The following is a 20,718-nucleotide window of genomic DNA, read 5'->3' as shown; positions in this document are numbered from 1 at the left end:
GAGGAGCGGGTTTTGATCAGTGTCAGATCTGCATGTGAAGGATATACTCAGGGCAAAACGCCCCAAGACAGACAGAGAACTCACTGATTTTATTTTGTAAGATCTGTACAGTAAACATGCAGTTAAAGTTTGATTTAATGGTGTGAGTCTAAAACGTAAATAAAACATAAACCTCTGCAAAATAAAAAGGCACTTTTCTTTGTGTGTTTTGGGGGAATGTCCTTGAAAGGATTCTGCATCACTGAACGTTTTGTATGAGACATTTTAATCTCATCAGAAAACATAATGACCAACCTGTGAACAAAACATTATCCCGTTTAACGTCCACATAAAACTCTGATCACAATGATTCTGTATTTTATTTTTATTTTTATTTTTTTAGTAATTGGAGAAACGTCCGACATTTCCTTAGTTTCACGTCTGAATCTCCTTTAAAGGAGACGTTTGGGAAATATTCGGTGTAGAAAAGACGGAACAGACAAGGAGCAAAGTGTTTATTGGTGAATGGTAGAGAGGCTTTTTAAGGGCTATATATTCCAGTCTTTATGCTAAGCTAACGTTATATTTACCTGACAGATATCAAAGGGGTGTCAACGTCCTTATCTAACTCGCCAATCAGATTTCAAGCTCAGACAGGAAACCAGTCTTGTGGTTTGGAGCAGGTTTCGCTTCCATCTGCCTTCTCCTGTTTCTTCTCCGCAGTGGAGATGTTGTATGGCTGGCCAGTCCTCCCCTCTGCTGTCTTGGTCTCGCTGCTGTTATCCAAGTGTCTTTTCCTGTCGGTCACCAGCCCGTCACTTACGGTGCCGTTGCTTTGGGGCTCGTCATTGAGCATGGGCTCATTGTCGGGGGCGGGGTTTGTGACAACGCCCATGAAGAGCGGGGTCAAGGACGCATCATCGACGAGGGCGAAGAGGAATGGTGAGTTGACCGTGAAGGCGGATATGGACCGCGTGGACGTTACAACGGTGGTAGCGGATGCCTCAACGCCTTCCTCGCTGAGCTCCACGGTGGTGGCGTGGCGCACAGCCGCCACCCTGAGGGGCTTGTCCGAAATCCCAGAGAGGTCAGGACCAGAGAAGAGAGTGCCGAGACCTGACAGAGATGAGAACATCACAGCAGTCCAAAACACTGACACAAGAACTCACTGTCAATCAGAAAATGCATCTAGTAAAAGACAGAAAATTATTCCTGTCATCTCTGAGTGGTCATGCAGTCTTGGCTCGTGTTTGCACATGTGCAGTTTGTCTGTACATCAAAAAATCTGGGTGGACAGTTATGGCCATAATAAATTTCAAAAACGTGGTGGAATATGTGAGTAAACTCTCACCCATGCTGGTCAACGCCTCCTGGAGTTCCTGGCGGTACTGTAGCTTCACCTTGGGTAGGTTGACTTGAATTGTTTTCTCCTGAGGTAGTCGTCTGTAGAGGTCGGAGATGTTCAATTTGGGAAGCACCAACGATACATTTCCTCTGGGTAGGACAATCAAGAAGCTGGTGTTTCCCTTGAAAGAAAAGCTGGCAACCTGGAGAACAGGTGTGGGTGGCAAAATGTTTAATACATGCATTGGTACGTAACGGTGCTGAAGACATTCTGACCATCTCTAATGTACCCATGGATGTTCGAGTTACCTGTGCTTCAAGTTGTAGGTCATCCAGTAGACGTAGAGGGTACTGGGCAGATTTCATCATGTCCACTGAGACCGAGTTCTGGTTGTCTAGGTAGAACACTCCCTTAAACGTTGCTAGGGGGTCAAATTGGGTCTGCCATTCACCTAGCAAGCAGAGCAAGTACAGTAAATGGGAATCAAACCTACTCTGTGTAATTAAAGTAGCACTTTACTCCTCAATATATCACGTCTGTTGTTGCCTTAGTCCAGTTATATTAGGGTGATATTGTTTGCTGATGATGACGTCTTTCTGGCTTGGACAACAATCTCACAAGTACACAATGTCATGAGTTGGGACCTTGGTTCTTCCCTTTATGCTTAGTAGATTTTTCAGTGTCAGTGCTGGACAAACTGTGGCAGTCTTAGAGCCTTATTTATGACTAGCAATAAAAATAATTGGATGACTTGTTGGGGTCATTGTGTACAGGGTGTATAAAGGCTCCCAGTCATCCAGGACATGGTAAATCCAAAAAACAACTAACAAAAAAAAGCCAAAAGACATCTGATCTTGCCTCAGTGGTAGTGGTCATTGGGCTTTGTTTTTGAAATAAAGACCTTCATGAACAGCAATGTCTTATTGTCACAGGTCTCAGGTCCATGACCAGGACCATTGTTCATAGTTCATCACATGGCTTGTCACATGATTCATCACATGGTCCATCACATGGCTCGTCACATGGTAGTCATAGTCACCACTTGATTGCATTTTTCGAGGTCTAATTGTTCTTATAATAATAATAATAATAATAATACATTTTATTTATAGGCGCCTTTCAAAACACCCAAGGTCACCGTACAAGTAAAACAGGGTTTAAAATACACAACATACATCAAAAGCATTTAACAAACTACAAGTATAAGACACTAAATTGTTCTTGGGTCTAATCTGGTCGGGTCTGACTGTGCATGGGATCCCCTTAGACAAGACGTCTTTTTTTGGACAGTTGTCACTGGCTTTCAGGACTATTGAGTCTAAAATTTTAAAAGAACTCAAATGGAATCAATGGGAGTGATGATATTCTGCAGAACTACTGGCTCTGATCTTGAGAACCTCGGTTGGAGATCAATGATTCAACAAGGGCTCATCATCGGTGTAGGGGACGCTGTTGCCTTTTGGACCAAGAGGTTTGAGCCCCTTTGTGTTCATGGCTGAAGAGGTGCCTTGAACAAGCCCCCAACCTCCAAACTCCTGCCTGGCTGAATCAATTGGTTAAAGGGCATCAATAAGTGAAAATTATCATAATTATCAAGCAGCTAAGTCAAACAGCTTCGTGTTTAACATCCCTGGTCAGACACTGCAACATCCTATTTGTGAACTTTGTAAACCATCATACTCGTGGGTTTTCGGTGGGGCGGTTTACCTTTGAAGTACACAGCGTTCATGAGCATTAGCACCACACTGTGTGGAATGCTTTCCAGGAAGTTTGGGATGTGACCATTGGTGGCATTCTCCACCCACTTGTTGACCTCCTCCACAGAGACCAGAGGAACAGGCTGTGATTGGTACCTGAGAAAGCAACATGGCACTTATCAGACAATAAACAAAAGAACAGAGAGTATTTATCACTTGATTTAGTTTCTGTTTACCTGGCAAGAGACTCTTCAACAAAGGACGACTTCACTTCAAATCCTGAGATGAGGAAAGAAAATAGAAAATGTGTGTCCTGATTTAAACCAATCTAGTTAGTTAATCTAGCTAGTTCATCATTCAACACGTCAGCTCACACCTTCTCTCAGGTACATGCGTGTTGCCAACTCCAGTGATGTATGGCTGATATGAGATACGAGGCTTCCCAGTACATGATGGTAACACGGCAGAGTGTGGGCATGAAGGCTTTGTAGCAGCAGCTTTTCTGTTTCGTTGCGAGCACCTGAGATAAAAATCAGATTTAAAAAAGGTTTATCCTCTTAAAAAAAAAACTTCTACATGTCAGGTCCAGAACTACACTCAGGCTTTTGCCAAGCCTTTGTCTACTGTATGAAAGAGGTGTTGGCATGTTAGCAGAGTACTATTAAATGCTATTGATGGTGCTGAGTTGCAGCCTGTTTTTATACAGGCTATACATATCTGCAACGCACTGTATGTAGCACACGAGCCGTCTGGTCTCAGCATATGTATTCAGGTCAAGAATATAGATTTCATTACTGTCTACTGTGTTTTTATTAGTAACGTCATCAGAGACTAGTCAGTGTCAACTTGACTTTCATTACATAACAGTCAACTTTTAAAAATCTGAAGTCATGGAACCCTTGGTGTCTTTACAAACATTTGAGGCCAAACGTTTGCCATAATTGGACCCATCCTCCCTGGGAGTTGGAAATAAACCATTGTTGTGCAAACGACAGATAATCAGGTAGAGTCTCTTGAGTCTTGTGAAAAAACAACCTAGACTCACCTAATGTGAGCTGAGCGAGGGCAAAGGCCAGGCTGAGAGGTGAGAGGATGACATTCGGCTGCTGTGGCCCAACGGGAAGATTCTCCAAGAGCTTTAATCCTAGTCGCTCAATGGAGCCTCCTATCGCTCGGTACTCCTCGGGGCTGATCACTCCCCCACATAGGTGAACCTTTGTCTCCTCCTCTTCTACACTGTCGGAAACATCAACAGGCGCTGGAGTGGGCTCCTAGAGTTACATAAAGGCATACATTAAAGACACAACTTCCTGTTAGAGCTTGAAAAATTAGTTAATTGACCAAGATTGTTCTTACAGTTAGTCCCAGGTGGCAGAGACAAAGCAAGAGAAGAAGAAGACACAACTTCATTTCCAAACAGCCAGCCTGAAAACAAACACATGATTGGCAATGATGGGATGGTTAATGTGGATTAGTAATGGCTGACCTGTTTGAGTGGAAATTTCACTGGGAAGTGAAGATCCTAAAACATGAACATACAACTCTAGCATGTTAGCACGTATGCTAGCATCAGTCTCAAAGTAGAACAGAAGCTGATGGAAACTGGCTTTTAAGTGTCTTGTTATGAAGCAGACTTATACCCCATTCAGAATTGCCTTGGCTATTGGGATGAAGCTCTAAAAAAAATCCAAGCCAATTCATCCTGTATTTATCCCTGTGTCTGTTGAGCAGATTTAGAGTCAGTCCAGGTTTCAGATATGTCTCCTGTGTTTACCAGCAGACTAAAGGTTACTGTTTCAGAGACTTTTTTGGCTGAACTGCAATACTCTGAGTACACAGAACACAGAATACACTGAACAACATGAACTACATATGTGAATCCACCAAAGCTGTGCATCATACACATCCTTCTAAACATAAACTGCATCTATCTGAGTGCAATTAAAAGCCCTCTACATGACTCCTTATACAAATTATTTCAGTTGTGTTGCAAATGATCAGCTTCAAATTTCTCTCCAGACACCTACTCAAAGAAATAAATCATCTAAACTCACCCGTCCTGTGTCCACTGTGGAGACAGATGCTGTGGGACTAAAGGGATTAAAAGATGAGATGATTAAAATGAGAGTAAAGACAGATATGGTTGACCCTCTCCAGGCTAGAGCATAGTGCCTGGACTCAACAACCACCACCCCCCAGTTGGCTGGTTAATGATCAACCTGGTGCCTCTGAGCACAACACAATGTTAAAAAAACGTGAATTGCAAGCAATTATAAAGGGGTCCATGCACACCCACGCAACTCAAACCCAAAGCCAAGCCGGCCCCAGACAGACATCCACTCTCGTGTCAGACATGGTGCTGCACTGAGTTGTTTTTATGTGTTGTCTCTGCATCGTTGCCATGCTTCCATGCAATGGGTGACCTTTTACCTCTCGAGTTCCTATTCCTACTACCCTCACACTACCCACACAGAGACAGACATTCGACATGGTTTATGGTTAAAACAAAAAGAAAGAAAAACAAGCTTTTAGCACCCCCTAGAGGTGCAAAGTCCTCAAGTCGTTTACATAAAAGGATTCGTTTCTTCCACATGTGGACCATGTCATGCCATTTGGAAGTTGCCTGGCCAAGTTAAGGTGATTTTCCTAAAACTGACACTTGGCCATTAACTTGCTAGCATACAAAGTTAAAAGTCTGTGCAATAATTATTACACCCTTTTCTTACATTATGTCACCATTTCTCTTTTGAGTCCTAACTTCCTTATTAAAAGCATTAATACATATTAAATACTATGGGTTGAACTAGTCCACTAGTGGACTGCTGTGCAGTGACGTTTTAAGCAGGAAGTCGACTAGTCGCCGATCACGTGACAATAACAACACGGACGCCTCCGAGAAGACATGCAGCAAACTAGCAGCGGTCCATCAAGTGTGTGTAAATACTTCACTACAGATGAAGCCCATTCTACCGTGACATTCAGAATATGTAAGTCATTCCTGAAATACAACAAAAGCACAACTGCAATACTCATTTAAAAAGGCACCCGCTAATGCTAACAGAGGAACGGTCCAAATCCTCTCGGTAGAGAAGGAGGCTGCAAATCGACAATTTTCTGGTAAATGTCATTGTTTAAAGTTATTCGACCTTTAGCTGCACGGAAAATACTTTGGAGATATACCGCTGTGAAGTGCGATATGCTGTTGACTATTAAATGCTTTTTCTTTTTTTTTCCTTTTTTTTTTTTTGACGGTGTTTATGGTGCTGGCGTGGTCTACGGCCGACATTAGTCCTTGTTTAAGCTTCAGTTCACTTGCAGAAAAGCTTTCGTAGTCTCTTTTGCGTGAAACGCTACAATATCGCGAAGGTTGCAAACCATTACTTTCTACTGTGTTTTTGTGTGTGACGTCATCGATGTCACCTACCTACCTACCTACTGAGCGGTGAGAAAAACTTATACTGGTGGCCTGTATCATTAAATGAGGTTGCCTTAAAAGATCACAGAAATAACACACTTAAATGTAAGATGAGTCATTGTACCAAACCAGTGACACCAACAGAGGGAGCTACAGGAGGATAAGACGTGAACCATCACATCTCTCAATGGCGTAATCAAAGATTTTAAAATGCAAAATGTACGGCTTGGCCATTAACACAATTCGTTTTTAAACTAATGCTGTACAATGAATAGAATGAATAGAACCCACTCTATCAACCTGAAAAAGGACAGATGACTCATAAAGTAGCATTTTATGAAAATGTTTATAGCGCCCCCTAGAGGGATTCCATCAAATCTTTTGTTATAAATGTATGTGTTACACCAAAACTCATAAACATGGAAAAGCTCATATAATTAGAACATTGTCTGGCTAGGTATATTTTGCAATATCTCAAAAGTAGCTGTGGCCTATAACAATAGATGCATTAGCATTCAATGTATTCAGAGATGCAAAGCACTTGAAGATGCGACTTATAGTTTATGGCCCAATAATTAAAACGTATTTACCATTATAATAGCGCCAACTTGTGGTTGACGTGTGTCAATATTTCCATGTAAACCATTCGCGCAGGATAGAATCTTCTATTAAAATCCGAGTTTGCACCATCTATGATGTACTCCCCAGCCATACTTTTAGAAAAGGAAGAATACAGTAAAAAAAAAAAAAAAAAAAAAATTAATAATAATAATAATAATAATAATAATCAAAACAACAACAACAATAGGGCCTCAAACACTTTCAGTGCTTGGACTCCTAAAAATAGAAAGACCTTGAAGCTAAGCATTTTGGAAATGCTGGCCAAAAGCTCAGGACTGCAGGGCATGGATAAATCCACCAGGGGGCATAAAGTTTTTCAGAGAAGTATTGATGATTTGGAGCAGAGATTTTAGAGACTCTACTAAATAAATACGTTCTGGGTTACAGCGATAAAACTCTTCATTCAATATTTACACACATTCAATTCTGATTTATCTGAGTATTTTACATGGCATACATCTACTCTTTGTTGACTTGTTAAAACTGAAACTCACACATTGAGGTGAGTGAAATGGTTCCAGCCTGATCCAACATTTAAATACGTCTTTTTATGTGAAATCTAAACTGTGTTTAGAAGGTCTTTGTCAGACTCAGCTGGTTCACTCTGTCCTGTCAAAACTCAGCAGGACGACGACAGAACAAACATTCAGATAGGAGAGAGAGAGAGGGAAGGTTACTTCAGGGTAGAAAAGGGAAAGCTACGAATACTAATGTTAATTTGTTTTTGGTTGAGTTAATTTGACGTTTTGCATCCGACTTCTGCAGTTTACACATAAAATACCAAAAAACTGCAGTCCCTCTAATATCCACATTCGAAGTTTATGAAAAGAAAAAAACAAGTTTTATTAGCAGCTTTCCAGAAGTGACGCCCAAATGTCTCAGAGAAGGGAGCAGCCATCTTGGTTCAGTGACATTGTTTCCAAACAGAGTGTTCAGGAGTGGAGACATGGTATCGATGTCCTGCCTGATGCTAGGTTTCATGGTTGATACATAGCTAACTACACAGCTATACAGCTAGCTACAGCAACCAAGATGGCGGCAGTAGTTTAGTTGAACTGCAGTTCCTCTACTGTCTAATAGAACCTCCACCTCTTTGACCATTTTTCTAATTAGCTAGGAGTTAGGTAGAGTTAGCCAAGTTGGCGCCAGCTGAGACAACACACTGAGCATCAGAACCTTCAGGAAACTGGGATTAGGGTGGCCATACGTCCGGATTTAGGCCGAACAGTCCGGAATTTAAATGCCTTGTCCGGCGTCCGGCACAGCCTCAAGCCGGACGCTTATTTGTCCTCCTTTTTGGAGTTGCACCTGAACGCAACACTGCATATCGTCCAATGGTGTAAGACTTTCGGTTAAAAAAAAAAGATTGGTTAAAAGTGATTGGCTAAAAGCGGTGTCACTCAATTCTCTGATTTCTCATTGGTTGAAAATGTTTGCATTTATTTAGTTATTTTTATGTAAATTTAATTTGCACATTTAAGGCCATAAATGTTCTGCTTTGTGGTGCTGCACTTTGCAAGACAGATGTATTGAATATACTGTGAACAAATACTTTTCGCCTTCTCAGGAATAGTTTTTCCTCTTCTGTTACACATACATCATGATATATCATAGATAAATTGTCTTGTGATGAACAGAGTATCTCAGAATCACTGTATCATGATACCATCGTTATCATGTACAAAATTGTATTGTCATGGGGAGTACACTAGAGTTGTATGTTGCGATTTTTCATTCCTCACTAAATGCCGCAAAGTGTCCTCCTTTTTGGTGTCGTGGAAATGGCCACCCTAACTGGGATGCTGGGAGCTAAATGCTAACTTGGTCACAGTGAAGATGCTAAGATGGTTTAGCAGGTATAATATAAGCTGAGCATGTTAGCATGCTAACATTTGCTAATGACTGGAATCCAGTCCAGACACTGTTTCGCAGACATATGGTAATTGGAACAAATTAAGTTAATTATGGAGAAAAAGGACGATAGTGTCAAATTAAAGGCTAACCAGTCCAGTAGCTGTTGAAACGTTTCAGGCAACAGATTATATTCTTGCAAAAATGCACGTGTCGGTTTAGCGGAAATATTTTAACCTAATTTAAGAAACCTTTCGGAGAATAAAACAGATCCTGAAACCTGTAATCCATGCAGTGAAATGACTTAGGTTTATTCCAGTTTAAAGCTGCAGGAGACTCCAACAGGACAAACTCTGACCTCCCAGATAAAGTCAACTAAATGAGCTGATGTGACGAACTCATGCAGGAAGATTAAAGTTGAGCTCAACCTGACGCAAACTGGTCGGATTTCCTCTGGTGTGTTTGCTCTGCAAAGAGTTTGGATAAAGTCTGCTGGGACACGCTGTGTGTTGAAGTTAATATTTAGTGTCGACCGTGAGACGCATCACAAACGTGGTGCTGGACAGAGCGAGAGAGAGAGAGAGAGAGAGAGAGAGTAGACAGAGAGAGAGCTGCGGAGAGAGAGATCATTGTTGAAGCTGTTGTTTTCTGAGAGAGTCCTTTAGATTCATTCATCTTCATCATCTTTATTCTTCATCATCATCACCCATGTCCGTTCTTCCTCGGTGGGTGAAAATGCTGCGGCGGGTGTGGAGGTTAAAAGGCGCCTTCGTCCTCGTCTGTAGTCCGTTCATCCTGCTGCCGCTGGCACTCAGCACCACGGTGAGACCACTTCACTGACCAAATGACCACTGACCAATTAAATGACAACTTCACTGACCACTTCACAGATTAACTGACCACTTCACAACTTCACTGATTAACTGACCATTTCACCACTTAACTGATCAAATGACCACTGACCAATTAACTGACAACTTCACTGACCACTTCACCGATTAACTGACCAACTGACCACTTCACCGATTAACTGACCACTTCACCACTTCACTGATTAACTGACCACCGATTAACTGACCACTTCACCACTTAACTGATCAAATGACCACTTCATTGATTAACTGACCACTTCAGTGATTAACTAATCACTTCACTGACCACTTCACTACTCAACTGACTACATACTACTTTACTGACCACTTCACCATTTCACCATTTCACCATTTCACTACTTCACTCCTTCACTCTTTCACTGACCACTTACCACTTCACTGACCAAATGACCACTTTACTGACTACTTCATTGACCAAATGGAAACTTCACTGCCCACTTCACCACTTCACTGATTAACTGATCACTTCACTGACCACAGACCACTTCACTACATCACTGACCACTTCACAGACCAAAATGACCACTTCAGTGATTAACTAATCACTTCACTGACCAGTTCACTACTTGACTGATCACTTTGCTACTTCAATGACCACTGACCACTTCAATGACCACTGACCACTTCACTAAACACTTCACTACTTCACTGACCACTTCACTGACTATTCTTCAGTTAAATACTAAAATACAAAAATTTCCAAATTTCACAACAGTTTTTTATTGATCTTAAACCCTCTGGGCCTCTGTAGAAATAACTATAGTAATGTTTGTCTTCCAGCAGTAGTTTCATTCATTCACAGCTTCCCGTCACTGATTGACCAACAGAGTCCAAACTGTATGAAAGGTCACACAGACGTTATTTATTACATCTCTGAATTAGTTCGGTAACATCTCCTTAAAATTTGACATAAACGATAAAATCCTGTCAGCATTCTGAAAACTAAATTTTCTGAATAAGGTCATCGTCCTACAGCCAAACAAGATGAAGTTGTCTTCGAAGTTGTCTGACTACGAGTCAGATTTTCTTCTTAAAACTAACTTTTCCAAGAAATCCACTCTTCCTGGATTCATCTCCACAGCAGGTTTGTTTTTAACTGTTCAGGTTTCAGCGTCTTTACGTGAATGGGCAGCTCAGCTGACTCCTAGCATCCTCTGGTGTTTAACGGCCCATTTCACCTCATTGTCATTCAGTCTTCTCTTGCTTTCTCACGGTCACATGTTTCCACCTGCAGTGTTTTATGTTTGCAGAAATGTTGAACACTGGCAGACTCAAAATGCAGAAAAACAGAAGAAAATGTTTAGTTATAATCAAATTAAAAGTTTTGTGCAGGAAAATGTGAGCAACTAGAGTCAATAATAATTTTGTGCTAGTGGGGACCAAAAACAGAGCTTAAAGAGGCTGCATATTGGACATAAACACAACTTATTTATTTAAATTAATGATTTGTTGGAGGTGGAAAATCCTCTGACTTCCTCCTCCTACATGTGGCCTTCATCCCCCTCAGTGCTCACAGCACCAGTCTGGATCAACACATCTCCAGTTTTCTACAAAAACACCTTTTTGTTTTTATGGCTATTACACAACGATAGTAGTAGAGAAGTACTCAAAACTAAATTTACGGTATTTTTATGTCACATTAAACCTTTGTTGTACCCCACCACAGATTATACACTTTAATCACTTAATTCTTTTTTCAGCTTGTGACTTTTTTCACTGAAATAAGTGTGAACAAAAAAATTTTGTTTCTCACAACCCCTTTAATTTAGAAGGCGTCTAACAACACCTAGTACACAGACTTTGGACTTGACAAGCTCGATTTGGAGATCAGAACTGGACATATATTGCACAGTAACAGTGTCACATGTTCATCAAATATTGCACATTGCAAATTGTACTTCAATTGGTCATTTATTTGTTTTTTATCTGGTATTCTGTCGTTATCAGTTTTCAGTAACAAAACATATCGTCACTCCTCTGTCCATCTCCACATTAAGCCCCACCCAAACAATCTGATTGGCCCAGCAGATCTTTGCTGGAGCCGAATCAGTTCCTAAAGGAGAGACTCCAGACCAACTTTCCTCCACGAAACATTTAGTGGGCGGGATATTTTGAGTCTAGTCCCAGGCTAACTCTCTCTTCTGGAAATTTGTGTACATTCGTCTCCAAATTTGGTTAGATGTTGGTTTTTATAGTATTGACCTGTTGTGTTTGTGTGTGTAGGAAGCGGCCTGTGCTTATGTCATAGCCCTCATGGCGGTGTACTGGTGCACTGAGGTGCTGCCGTTGGCGGTGACGGCGCTACTGCCAACCATCCTGTTCCCCGTCCTCGGCATCATGGAGTCCAAAGACGTAAGACCGGACACACACTGACTCTACTACAGCTGGTACTACAACTACTGCAGTAATACATAGTCCTAGTACTAACACTAACACTGTAATTGGCTTGAACATCCAGGTCTGGAGTGGGTTTAGTTAAAGTAAAGGCTTAATTACAGCAATCTCCTTGAGCAAATTAGTTGTGATGGGATCTAAAAGACAAGTTGGTGGTTTTGGTATTGTAGTTCCCAGGCTGCGAACCACTTGACCTAACAAAAGGTACAAAAATGAGCTACCTCCTCAAAAGACTCCATCACATTTCGGTTAAATGGCTAACTGGACCAAACTTGCTATTGCTAGCTAAATTTGGGAATCATGTCATGAGTAATGACCTTTAGCATCATGGCTAAAAGAGATAACATGAAATCTAATGTTTGCTAGCCCATGCACTGACTCCAGCTTTACTTCCGTCATAATTAGTGCAGCCCCTACAACTCTTTGTCAGCCTGGCTACAGAGCTGAAGAGTGTATGTCAACATGTGCAACATAAAATAAATTATTGGATTATTTTCATTTACAGTTTTGTGTTCTTATATATTTGTCAAATAAGAAACAAGACATCTGTAACAATATATGAAGTCTAATCCACGTTAGAGGGTGGTTACAGTTGTCTGGGGCCTCATGTACGAAGGTTGCGTGCATACAAAAATGTTTCGTACGTACTCGCACACGGAAAAGTTCAGATGTATCAAGAGTGAAATGTCCGGGAACTTGTACGTGCCTACGCCAACGCCATGGCTCGCGTACGCTGGGTTCTACAGATGTTGATCCTTTGGCGACGCTTAGAGGTGATGCCGGGAAACTGTCATAAATGTGAAAACTATTAGTCCGACCGATTGGGACTGTGCGGGTTGACCCTGAGCAGAACCATGCCAGCCGTGTGGGATGGAATTAACTGCATGTCAGTCAGGTATATCAGATTCCCATACAATGCATCTGAACAGGTCAACATTAAAGCGCAATTTGCAGCGAGAACCTGTTTTCTGATTGCAATCGGAGCTATCGACTGCACACACATTTATATAAAAGCGCTATCACATGATGAATTTGTAAATGTCAACTGGAAACATTTTCATTCAATCAATATACAGATCATATGTGATGCACAAATGCAATTAACCAACATTGTGGCGCGTGGAGGACAGCGTGCCAAAGAGGACATTTCATCTTCATTACATCTCCACTCCAGTGTGTAGCATCTCCAATTCACTTTCTGTGAAGTTCTTACTCATTCTAAGACGGGAAAAAGGAAGAACTTCACAGAAAGCGAATTTGTGCTTTGTGTTGGAACCAAGAAGAAACAATAAAATCATTCACAGAGATCTAGAGTCTCATCCAGGTCATGGTAGGAAGACAAAGGAAGCTGAACTAGTTTGAGGACTTACTTAAAGATTCTCAAACATTCAAATCTGGTTGCCTTTGTTTCAGTATTAACTGCTGCTGATGTTATAGTTTCAAAGTTGAAGGACTGAAAGTGTTTGACTTCTGTCTGTCCAGGTGTGTATGCAGTACCTGAAGGACACCAACATGCTGTTTGTGGGGGGGTTGATGGTGGCTGTGGCCGTGGAGCACTGGAACCTCCACAAACGGATCGCACTCCGAGTCCTGCTGGTGGTCGGCGTCCGACCCGCCCTGTGAGTCATCTGATCTACACCTGTCCTGAGCTTCTTAAAGCTCTGATTAAATACGGGAATCATTTAAAGCGCCCCTCCTCCGCCATGAAAACCTAGCCCGATGGCCTGATCAGGCTCCATGCACACATGCTTATCAGAAGCCGGAAGTGCTGCTGGTGAAGGAGGGGGAGAAAGGGACAAGAAAATCTGAGAAAGTGCCAGAACGTAAAGCTAAATATTAATATTTTCATCATCTCCTCCTTCCAGTCTGATGCTTGGGTTCATGGGAGTGACAGCCTTCCTTTCCATGTGGATCAGCAATACAGCTACCACCGCCATGATGGTCCCTATCGTCCAGGCTGTCCTGGACCAGCTCAGTGGCAGTGTAGACCCTGAAACCCCCTCAGAGAGCCAGAGCAGGAGCAGGAGCGTCGCTGTTAAGCAGGAACATGAGGAGAAAACCACTGGTGTCCTGCAAACCACCGCTGCAACTGTCCTGAAGAAAGGTAACCACCCCAGTGTTACACCAACCTGTACAGCAGATGTACCGATTTACTGGTTGTACCTGTATTTACAGGTACAGGTACAACTGCTGAACTGCATATCTCATAGCTGATGGCTAATATATAATATCTCCCAGAGGGCTTTGATAGGGAAAGTAGGCATTATATTTGCTGGGTATGGTTAATTTCTGTGATATTTGCATGTGGATTTCAGTGTAATATTACACCTTTTTTTCCTTATATTATGAGTATTTATTTGAAAATGTGTTAATGTAAAGGATGTTTAAAGCTGCAGGATTAAATTAAATGACATTAGTTCCACTACAGACATCACAATCTATTTTTCTTCCCTGTATTACTGTTTGTGTTTCACTAGTTTGTATGAAACTTGTAAATCTGTTTGTTTCCAGGTCTGAAGGAGGAAACAGAGAAACGGGATAATTCAGAAGAAACCAAAAACCTTCCAGACAACGTGTTACCTGAGAAGGAAGCTGATTCAGAAAATCAAATGGACAAAGAGGAGATCATTAAACCAACACCATCAGACAGCAGCAGTCCTGGTGAGTCCTGGTGAACAATTCAGGAGCTGTAACACGTCCTTTGACTGCAGAGCTTTATTTATTAATTATTTCCAGTTTAACCCGTCCATTTGTTTGGAAATAGTGGGATCTGTGACCTCTAACCACTCTTGTTGCTTATCTCTGCAGCAGGTTACATGGTTTTACCAAGAAAAACTGGAATAAAATTTTATGGAAAAGTCATAATATAGCAAATAAATAAATACATAAATAAAAACATTAAGTCATGAGATTAAAACTGAAAGAAAAACAGATCATAAATAGCTTCTTCCCAGAGGAAATAAGGACCATGACCAGCGTGTTCTGCATATTTATAATTTATTTATAGGGTTTTTATGGTTTTGTCCTGGTATTTATTTAGTCTGTAAGATTTTAAAATGTATTCCTTCTTGTTTTTAACAAACAAACCTTGAAACACTGAAACAATAAGCATTTCTTTTAAAATAATAGCATAAAGAAAAAAACGGCAACGGACAAAAAATGAAATCTACATTTTTGAAGCATCAAAACGTTTCAGGAGAACTTAGTTGCGTCTTTAAGTGTCTCTGTTTTAACTCTTGTCCAGTCGTGCTCAGTGTTGGAAGTCTTATGGAGTTGGAGGAGCTGAGCGACGAGGAGGACGAGAGGAGGAGGATGAGTAAAGGCCTCCTGCTGTGCGTCTGCTACGCAGCCAGCATCGGAGGCATTGCCACTCTGACCGGAACCGGACCCAACCTGGTCCTGGTCGGACAGATGAGCCAGTAAGGCCCAAAATGGTTCTCGCTTTAAATCAGCAATGTTCATGGTGAAACAAAAATCAGTTCGAGATCAGCTCGGCCAGGCTTTGATTGATACCACATTAGGATGCTAACAGTTACCATATTATTATGTTAGCAGTTACCACATTAGCATGCTAATAGTTACCAGAGAAGGTAGAATCATTGTTTTAATAACTTGTATTTTCAGACTTTTCCCTCAGAACAGAGACGTGGTCAACTTTGCGTCCTGGTTCGCCTTTGCCTTCCCCACCATGGTGCTGATGCTGACACTGGCCTGGTTCTGGCTGCAGTTCCTCTACATCGGTTGCAAGTGAGTCACTTCACAGATGATATGTGTTTGATTTCACCACCAGATCAATGAATGATAGTTAAGGTGTTTGACTCTCAGTCTGAGGAGGACATGGGGATGTGGAGCAGTCCAGTCTCAGAAGGAGCGAGCAGCATATGAGGTGATCAGGGCCGAGCACAGCCGTCTGGGATCCATGAGCTATGGGGAGTTCAACGTCATGGCGCTCTTCATCCTAATGGTGGCGCTGTGGTTCACAAGAGACCCACGCTTCATGGATGGCTGGGCCACCCACGTCTTCAACAGCAAGGCCGAGTAAGTACCAGTAGTTATTGTTATACTTAATTTAACATACCAGCTGGTAGCATCTAGCATTAACGCTAGCAGTAGAATTAGCATTAGCACAGCTGCTGCTTCTGTTTATATGAACAATAAAAACCTCCTGATGGATCAGGGCTACATCAGGTGAGGAGTTTCCAAGAGGGACAGAAACATGGAGGTAGAAAAACAACCAGCTGTTGAGACGTGGAGACAACTTGGTGGTCTTCTTCTCCTCTAGACATTCAGGATTGGACACTAACATGAAGAAGAATATATTTCTCTTTCGTCTGCTCGTCATCCTCCTTTTTTCTTATCCTCTTCTTCTTCTGACCCATTTTTCTACAAATTCATCAGTGTTCTAGTTTCCATGGCGCTGACTCCCATGACTCCGCCCCCTCACCTTTCACTTGCTTTCTTCTCTTTTCATTCACAAACTCACATTGATCTGTTTTTCCACTCGGATGTTTGCTGTCCCATCATGTCCTCGTCGAAGAGTGAAACTTTTCTGAGAAGCAAATATTCTGGTATGAACAGAAACATGTTGTTCAGCTGACATTAATAAAAATGTTAATTAGTGTAGTTTTCTTAAAGATGCTTCAGTTCAGATGTTTATATCTAGAAACAAAACAACAAATAATCATTTTAAAGATCAAAACTTTATTTAAGTGGTATTCCATCTTAAAATAAAATAAAATCTGAAATATCTGCGTTTGAATGGGACTCAGTTTGAGTTGATCTGCTCCTTTCAGTTTGAAAAGATTAAATAAAAATCGTTTACAGTGAAACTGAGATAATTCAGGTCAAGTAACTGAAAAAAATATTTATGTTTCTGGATTAAAGTCAAATTAAATAGTCTTAAAGTTGATTTTATGACTTACATATTAATTTTATTAAGAGTTCTGTTATATCCTATCAAGCTAATGTTATCCTAAAGAAGCTAAAGACATTTCCTGTTTAAACAATAATTTTTACATGTATTTGTTGATCTTCAGCTTTATATTTTATTATAAATTGAATGTCCAATATAACGTTAGTGTGCAGAAAAACACTTGATGACTCTGAGCAGCTGGTGGACACCAAGAATAGAGCTAAAAGCGAGACAAAAATTTACTTAATTTGGCCATAAACTAAAGATTGTTGTCATTATGTGTTGATCTTTTAAAAAGTGCTTTGCTTTATTGGTCTGATATATTCAGAAAACCTTCAAATATGGAATCTGGAGTAAAGCATTTGGACTTTTGCGATTAACTAAAAAGATTTATCTATTCATTACTAAATGAAGTGTCTGTAGAATAAGATGAAAGAAAGAAATCATGTTGCTGAGAAGTGGAAATCAGTTTAAAATGTTGTTTCAGTTAAAAATAAAATTCAAGAATCTCTCCTTGGAAAATGTATAATTTTCAAAAGTTCAAAAGCTTCTGAACTTCTAATTTCATTATATTTGTAGTTTAAGTTGTTAATAATGTTCTCCTACTGTTATTGAAAACTTAGCACATTACCACTGCTGCCCTCTGGGGCCCCCTACTGGTCCGGGGCCCCCAACAACAACTTAGGATAATTTACCCCAGCAAATTATCAACAAAATACATTCAAATCTTTGTTTAGTGCTTTTAATTTGCAGTAACAAGTATTTAATTAAAAGATTATTTTCTGTTAAGTCAAATTTGTCTAAAACATAAAGTTTCCCAAAGATCAAATATTTCTTTTAAACTTAAGTTTGACTTCGATGTCATTAGATTTGGCCTGAAAAGATTTGTGAATGAAAAGATTTGTGAATGAAGGAATGAATGAATGACGGTGGATGTGGAAACATCCTGGTGTCTTCTGGTCACTAAGTGTAAGCAAACAGTGATGTGGTGATACTTGCGCCCGGCGTTGCGTCTTGTGACAGATCTGAGTCAATAACATCTGGAGGGTTTTAAAATGTCAGGAGGAAAAGTATCACGTTAGATGGAGTTTGAACATTGCAGTAAAACTATCTGGTGGTGTTTCTGTTTGTAAAGACGTCTAAGTTTCTTTTCCAGGTTAGACTAAACGTGGCGTCCATATTTTTCTGCAGGTTCGTCACTGATGCAACTGTCTCGCTGTTTGTTGCCGTTCTGTTGTTTGTTCTTCCTTCGGAGCCTCCAAGATACCTCTGCTTCTGGAGGAGCTTGGACACAGGTAACGTTCACACAAACCCACACCAGGTAACTTGTTCTTATTTTGGTTTAAACAATTATTTCTTTTGATCCAATCAGAGTCCCAGGTCTCCAGAGGCCCCACTCCTTCTCTGCTCACCTGGCAGGTGACGCAGAAGAAAATGCCTTGGAGCATCGTGCTGCTGCTGGGAGGAGGTTTCGCTTTGGCCAAAGGCAGCGAGGTCACAATCGCTTTATTAATGTCAAATAAAAACAGTTTTATTTTTAAAAGGGAGGCATTATTTACAAAATACGAATAGTTTAGAAAAGTGTTTTTTTCAGAGTAAATTCCTTAAAATGACGACGTTCTCAACCTAGTTCTGACCATAGTCTGTAAAAAAATGTGGACGCCATGACAGCTCCTCTAAAGGTGACGCCATAGCATGTGGAGCTCCCCCCAGTGGTTGGCTGCAGTATAGGTTATAAGCTACGGAAGAGTATTGCTGCCACACTGTAGAAAAAAAAAAGGCTCAATATTATGTAATTACATGAAAGTTTCTTGTTATAACATGATATTTTTCACGTTTTAACAAGATAAGTATCACGTTATTTCATGAAATTATCACGTTATTACATGAAATTATCACGTTATTTCATGATAATGATATTTTCACGTTATAACGTGAAAATATCATGTTATTTCAAGATATGATATTTTCACGTTATAACGTGAAAATATCATTATCATGAAATAACGTGATAATTTCATGTAAAAACGTGAAAATATTTTATCTTGAAATAACATGATATTTTCACGTTATAACATGAAAATATCATTATCATGAAATAACGTGATAATTTCATGTAATAACATGATAATTTCATGTAATAACGTGATACTTATCATGTTAAAACGTGAAAAATATCATGTTATAACAAGAAACTTTCATGTAATTACATAATATTGAGCCTTTTTTTTTTCTACAGTGTGGCAGCAATACGCTTCCGTAATAAGCACCTTGTTTCAGCACCCAAAATGTATTTGACATGTACTTTAGTGTTCCATCCACAGTCCCATCCACTAACACGGAGGTGGCGGGACGTATGATCTACACTGCAGCCACATGCTTTAGCTTCACTGTAGAGGAGCTGTCCACTCTTTTTACAGTCCATGCTCTAAACTGAAACAAGGTGGCGCGGCCCAGATCCCTGAATTCTTGCCTCAGTTTGACTAATGTGCGGAAGTGGAGAGCCTTTTTTTCTACAGTGTATGATTCAGACCTGGTTTTAGGGTTAGGGTAAAGGTCAAAGGTCATGGTCACGTCTCACAGAGATGGAAACACCATAGTGTTGTTTGTTGTCAGGAGTCCGGTCTGTCCCGATGGCTTGGCGCTCAGATGACGCCGCTCCACTCCATCCCTCCGTGGGCCATCGCCGCCATTCTCTGCCTCCTCATCGCCACCTTCACGGAGTGTGCTAGCAACGTCGCCACAGCAACGCTGTTCCTGCCCATTCTCGCCTCCATGGTAACAAAAACCCACATGCACCATTATCTACCACAAGTCCATCTTCATTGGCATATGGATTAAAGTTGCACAGATGTTTCACGTTAAAAGCCAGAACGGGAGGCTCTTAATGTGAAAAAAAAAAATCTGAGCAGGAAGTGTTTGGTAGTGGTTAATAAAAGTTTTGCTCTCTTACATTCTCTAAAGTCTCAATCGATCAGCTTGAACCCGCTCTACGTCATGATTCCCTGCACCCTCAGCGCCTCTTTCGCCTTTATGTTGCCAGTGGCCACGCCCCCCAACGCCATCGTCTTCTCTTACGGCTTACTCAAAGTCTCCGACATGGTGAGTCCTCTTGCTTCCTGTTCCTGAGACGATTCAGGCTCATAACGTCATATTTAACCTCCTCTTCCTGCAGGCGAGAACGGGCGTGGTGATGAACATCATCGGAATCGGATGCATCAGTCTGGCCATCAACAGCTGGGGTCGCGCCATATTTTCTCTGGACTCCTTCCCCTCGTGGGCCAACGCCACCGCTCCTGTGTAGTGAGTTATTTACTCTACATGAACATTTAACACTCAACTCCGGGCATTTGAGGGAAGTAAACCTGCAGGGAATTTGTTCTTTTGAGGCAATGTACACACAATTCAACCTTTGGACATTTTATTTAGTCTGGACATCACCACATTCTACCATTGTGGACATTATAGAATCCATAAAAATATCGATGTCTCCTCCATATGACAGCTGTTCACGTATGTAGCTCCCCAGGGAAACCAGTCACCAAAGCATGTCACATATCAGCGCTAAGCTAACTTTCACGACAAGATGACTGTATTGTGTTTATTATCTG

At 41.0% G+C, this 20,718-nt stretch overlaps 2 protein-coding genes across 2 annotated transcripts; one reads left to right on the top strand and one right to left on the bottom strand.

Moving 5' to 3' along the window:
- Window positions 1–397: 397 nt before the first annotated feature.
- serpinf2a (serpin peptidase inhibitor, clade F (alpha-2 antiplasmin, pigment epithelium derived factor), member 2a) lies at window positions 398–4,657 on the bottom strand. The gene is made up of 8 exons (XM_084564813.1): window positions 4,378–4,657; window positions 4,067–4,292; window positions 3,398–3,541; window positions 3,258–3,300; window positions 3,032–3,177; window positions 1,633–1,775; window positions 1,331–1,526; window positions 398–1,095 (listed from the first exon to the last, which is right to left on the bottom strand). The coding sequence occupies exons 1-8, from the start codon at window positions 4,429–4,431 to the stop codon at window positions 629–631; spliced, it is 1,419 nt and encodes a 472-aa protein (XP_084420939.1). The 5' UTR covers window positions 4,432–4,657; the 3' UTR covers window positions 398–628.
- A 4,959-nt stretch (window positions 4,658–9,616) lies between these two features.
- slc13a5a (solute carrier family 13 member 5a) lies at window positions 9,617–20,411 on the top strand (the record flags this gene model as incomplete). The annotated part of the gene is made up of 13 exons (XM_084565559.1): window positions 9,617–9,730; window positions 12,025–12,153; window positions 13,678–13,814; window positions 14,061–14,299; window positions 14,707–14,856; window positions 15,440–15,614; window positions 15,820–15,942; window positions 16,021–16,233; window positions 18,299–18,402; window positions 18,480–18,601; window positions 19,724–19,885; window positions 20,072–20,209; window positions 20,283–20,411. The coding sequence occupies 13 exons, from the start codon at window positions 9,617–9,619 to the stop codon at window positions 20,409–20,411; spliced, it is 1,935 nt and encodes a 644-aa protein (XP_084421685.1).
- Window positions 20,412–20,718: the final 307 nt, after the last annotated feature.

The sequence above is a fragment of the Chelon labrosus genome (genome assembly GCF_963514085.1).
Source record: "Chelon labrosus genome assembly, chromosome: 17".
NCBI classification, from domain to species: Eukaryota; Metazoa; Chordata; class Actinopteri; order Mugiliformes; family Mugilidae; genus Chelon; species Chelon labrosus.
Note: the sequence above shows the minus strand (reverse complement) of the source record. Positions and strands in the feature narration are given on the sequence as shown.

Coding starts and splice junctions, on each gene's coding strand:
- serpinf2a (XM_084564813.1), bottom strand. CDS start 4,431: ATGAAGTTGTGTCTTCTTCTTCTCTTGCTTTGTCTCTGCCACCTGGGA. Junction 3,542..4,066: donor CCTCGCTCAGCTCACATTAG/GTGAGTCTAGGT, acceptor TTTTTATCTCAG/GTGCTCGCAACGAAACAGAA. Junction 1,527..1,632: donor ACCTACAACTTGAAGCACAG/GTAACTCGAACA, acceptor CCTGTTCTCCAG/GTTGCCAGCTTTTCTTTCAA.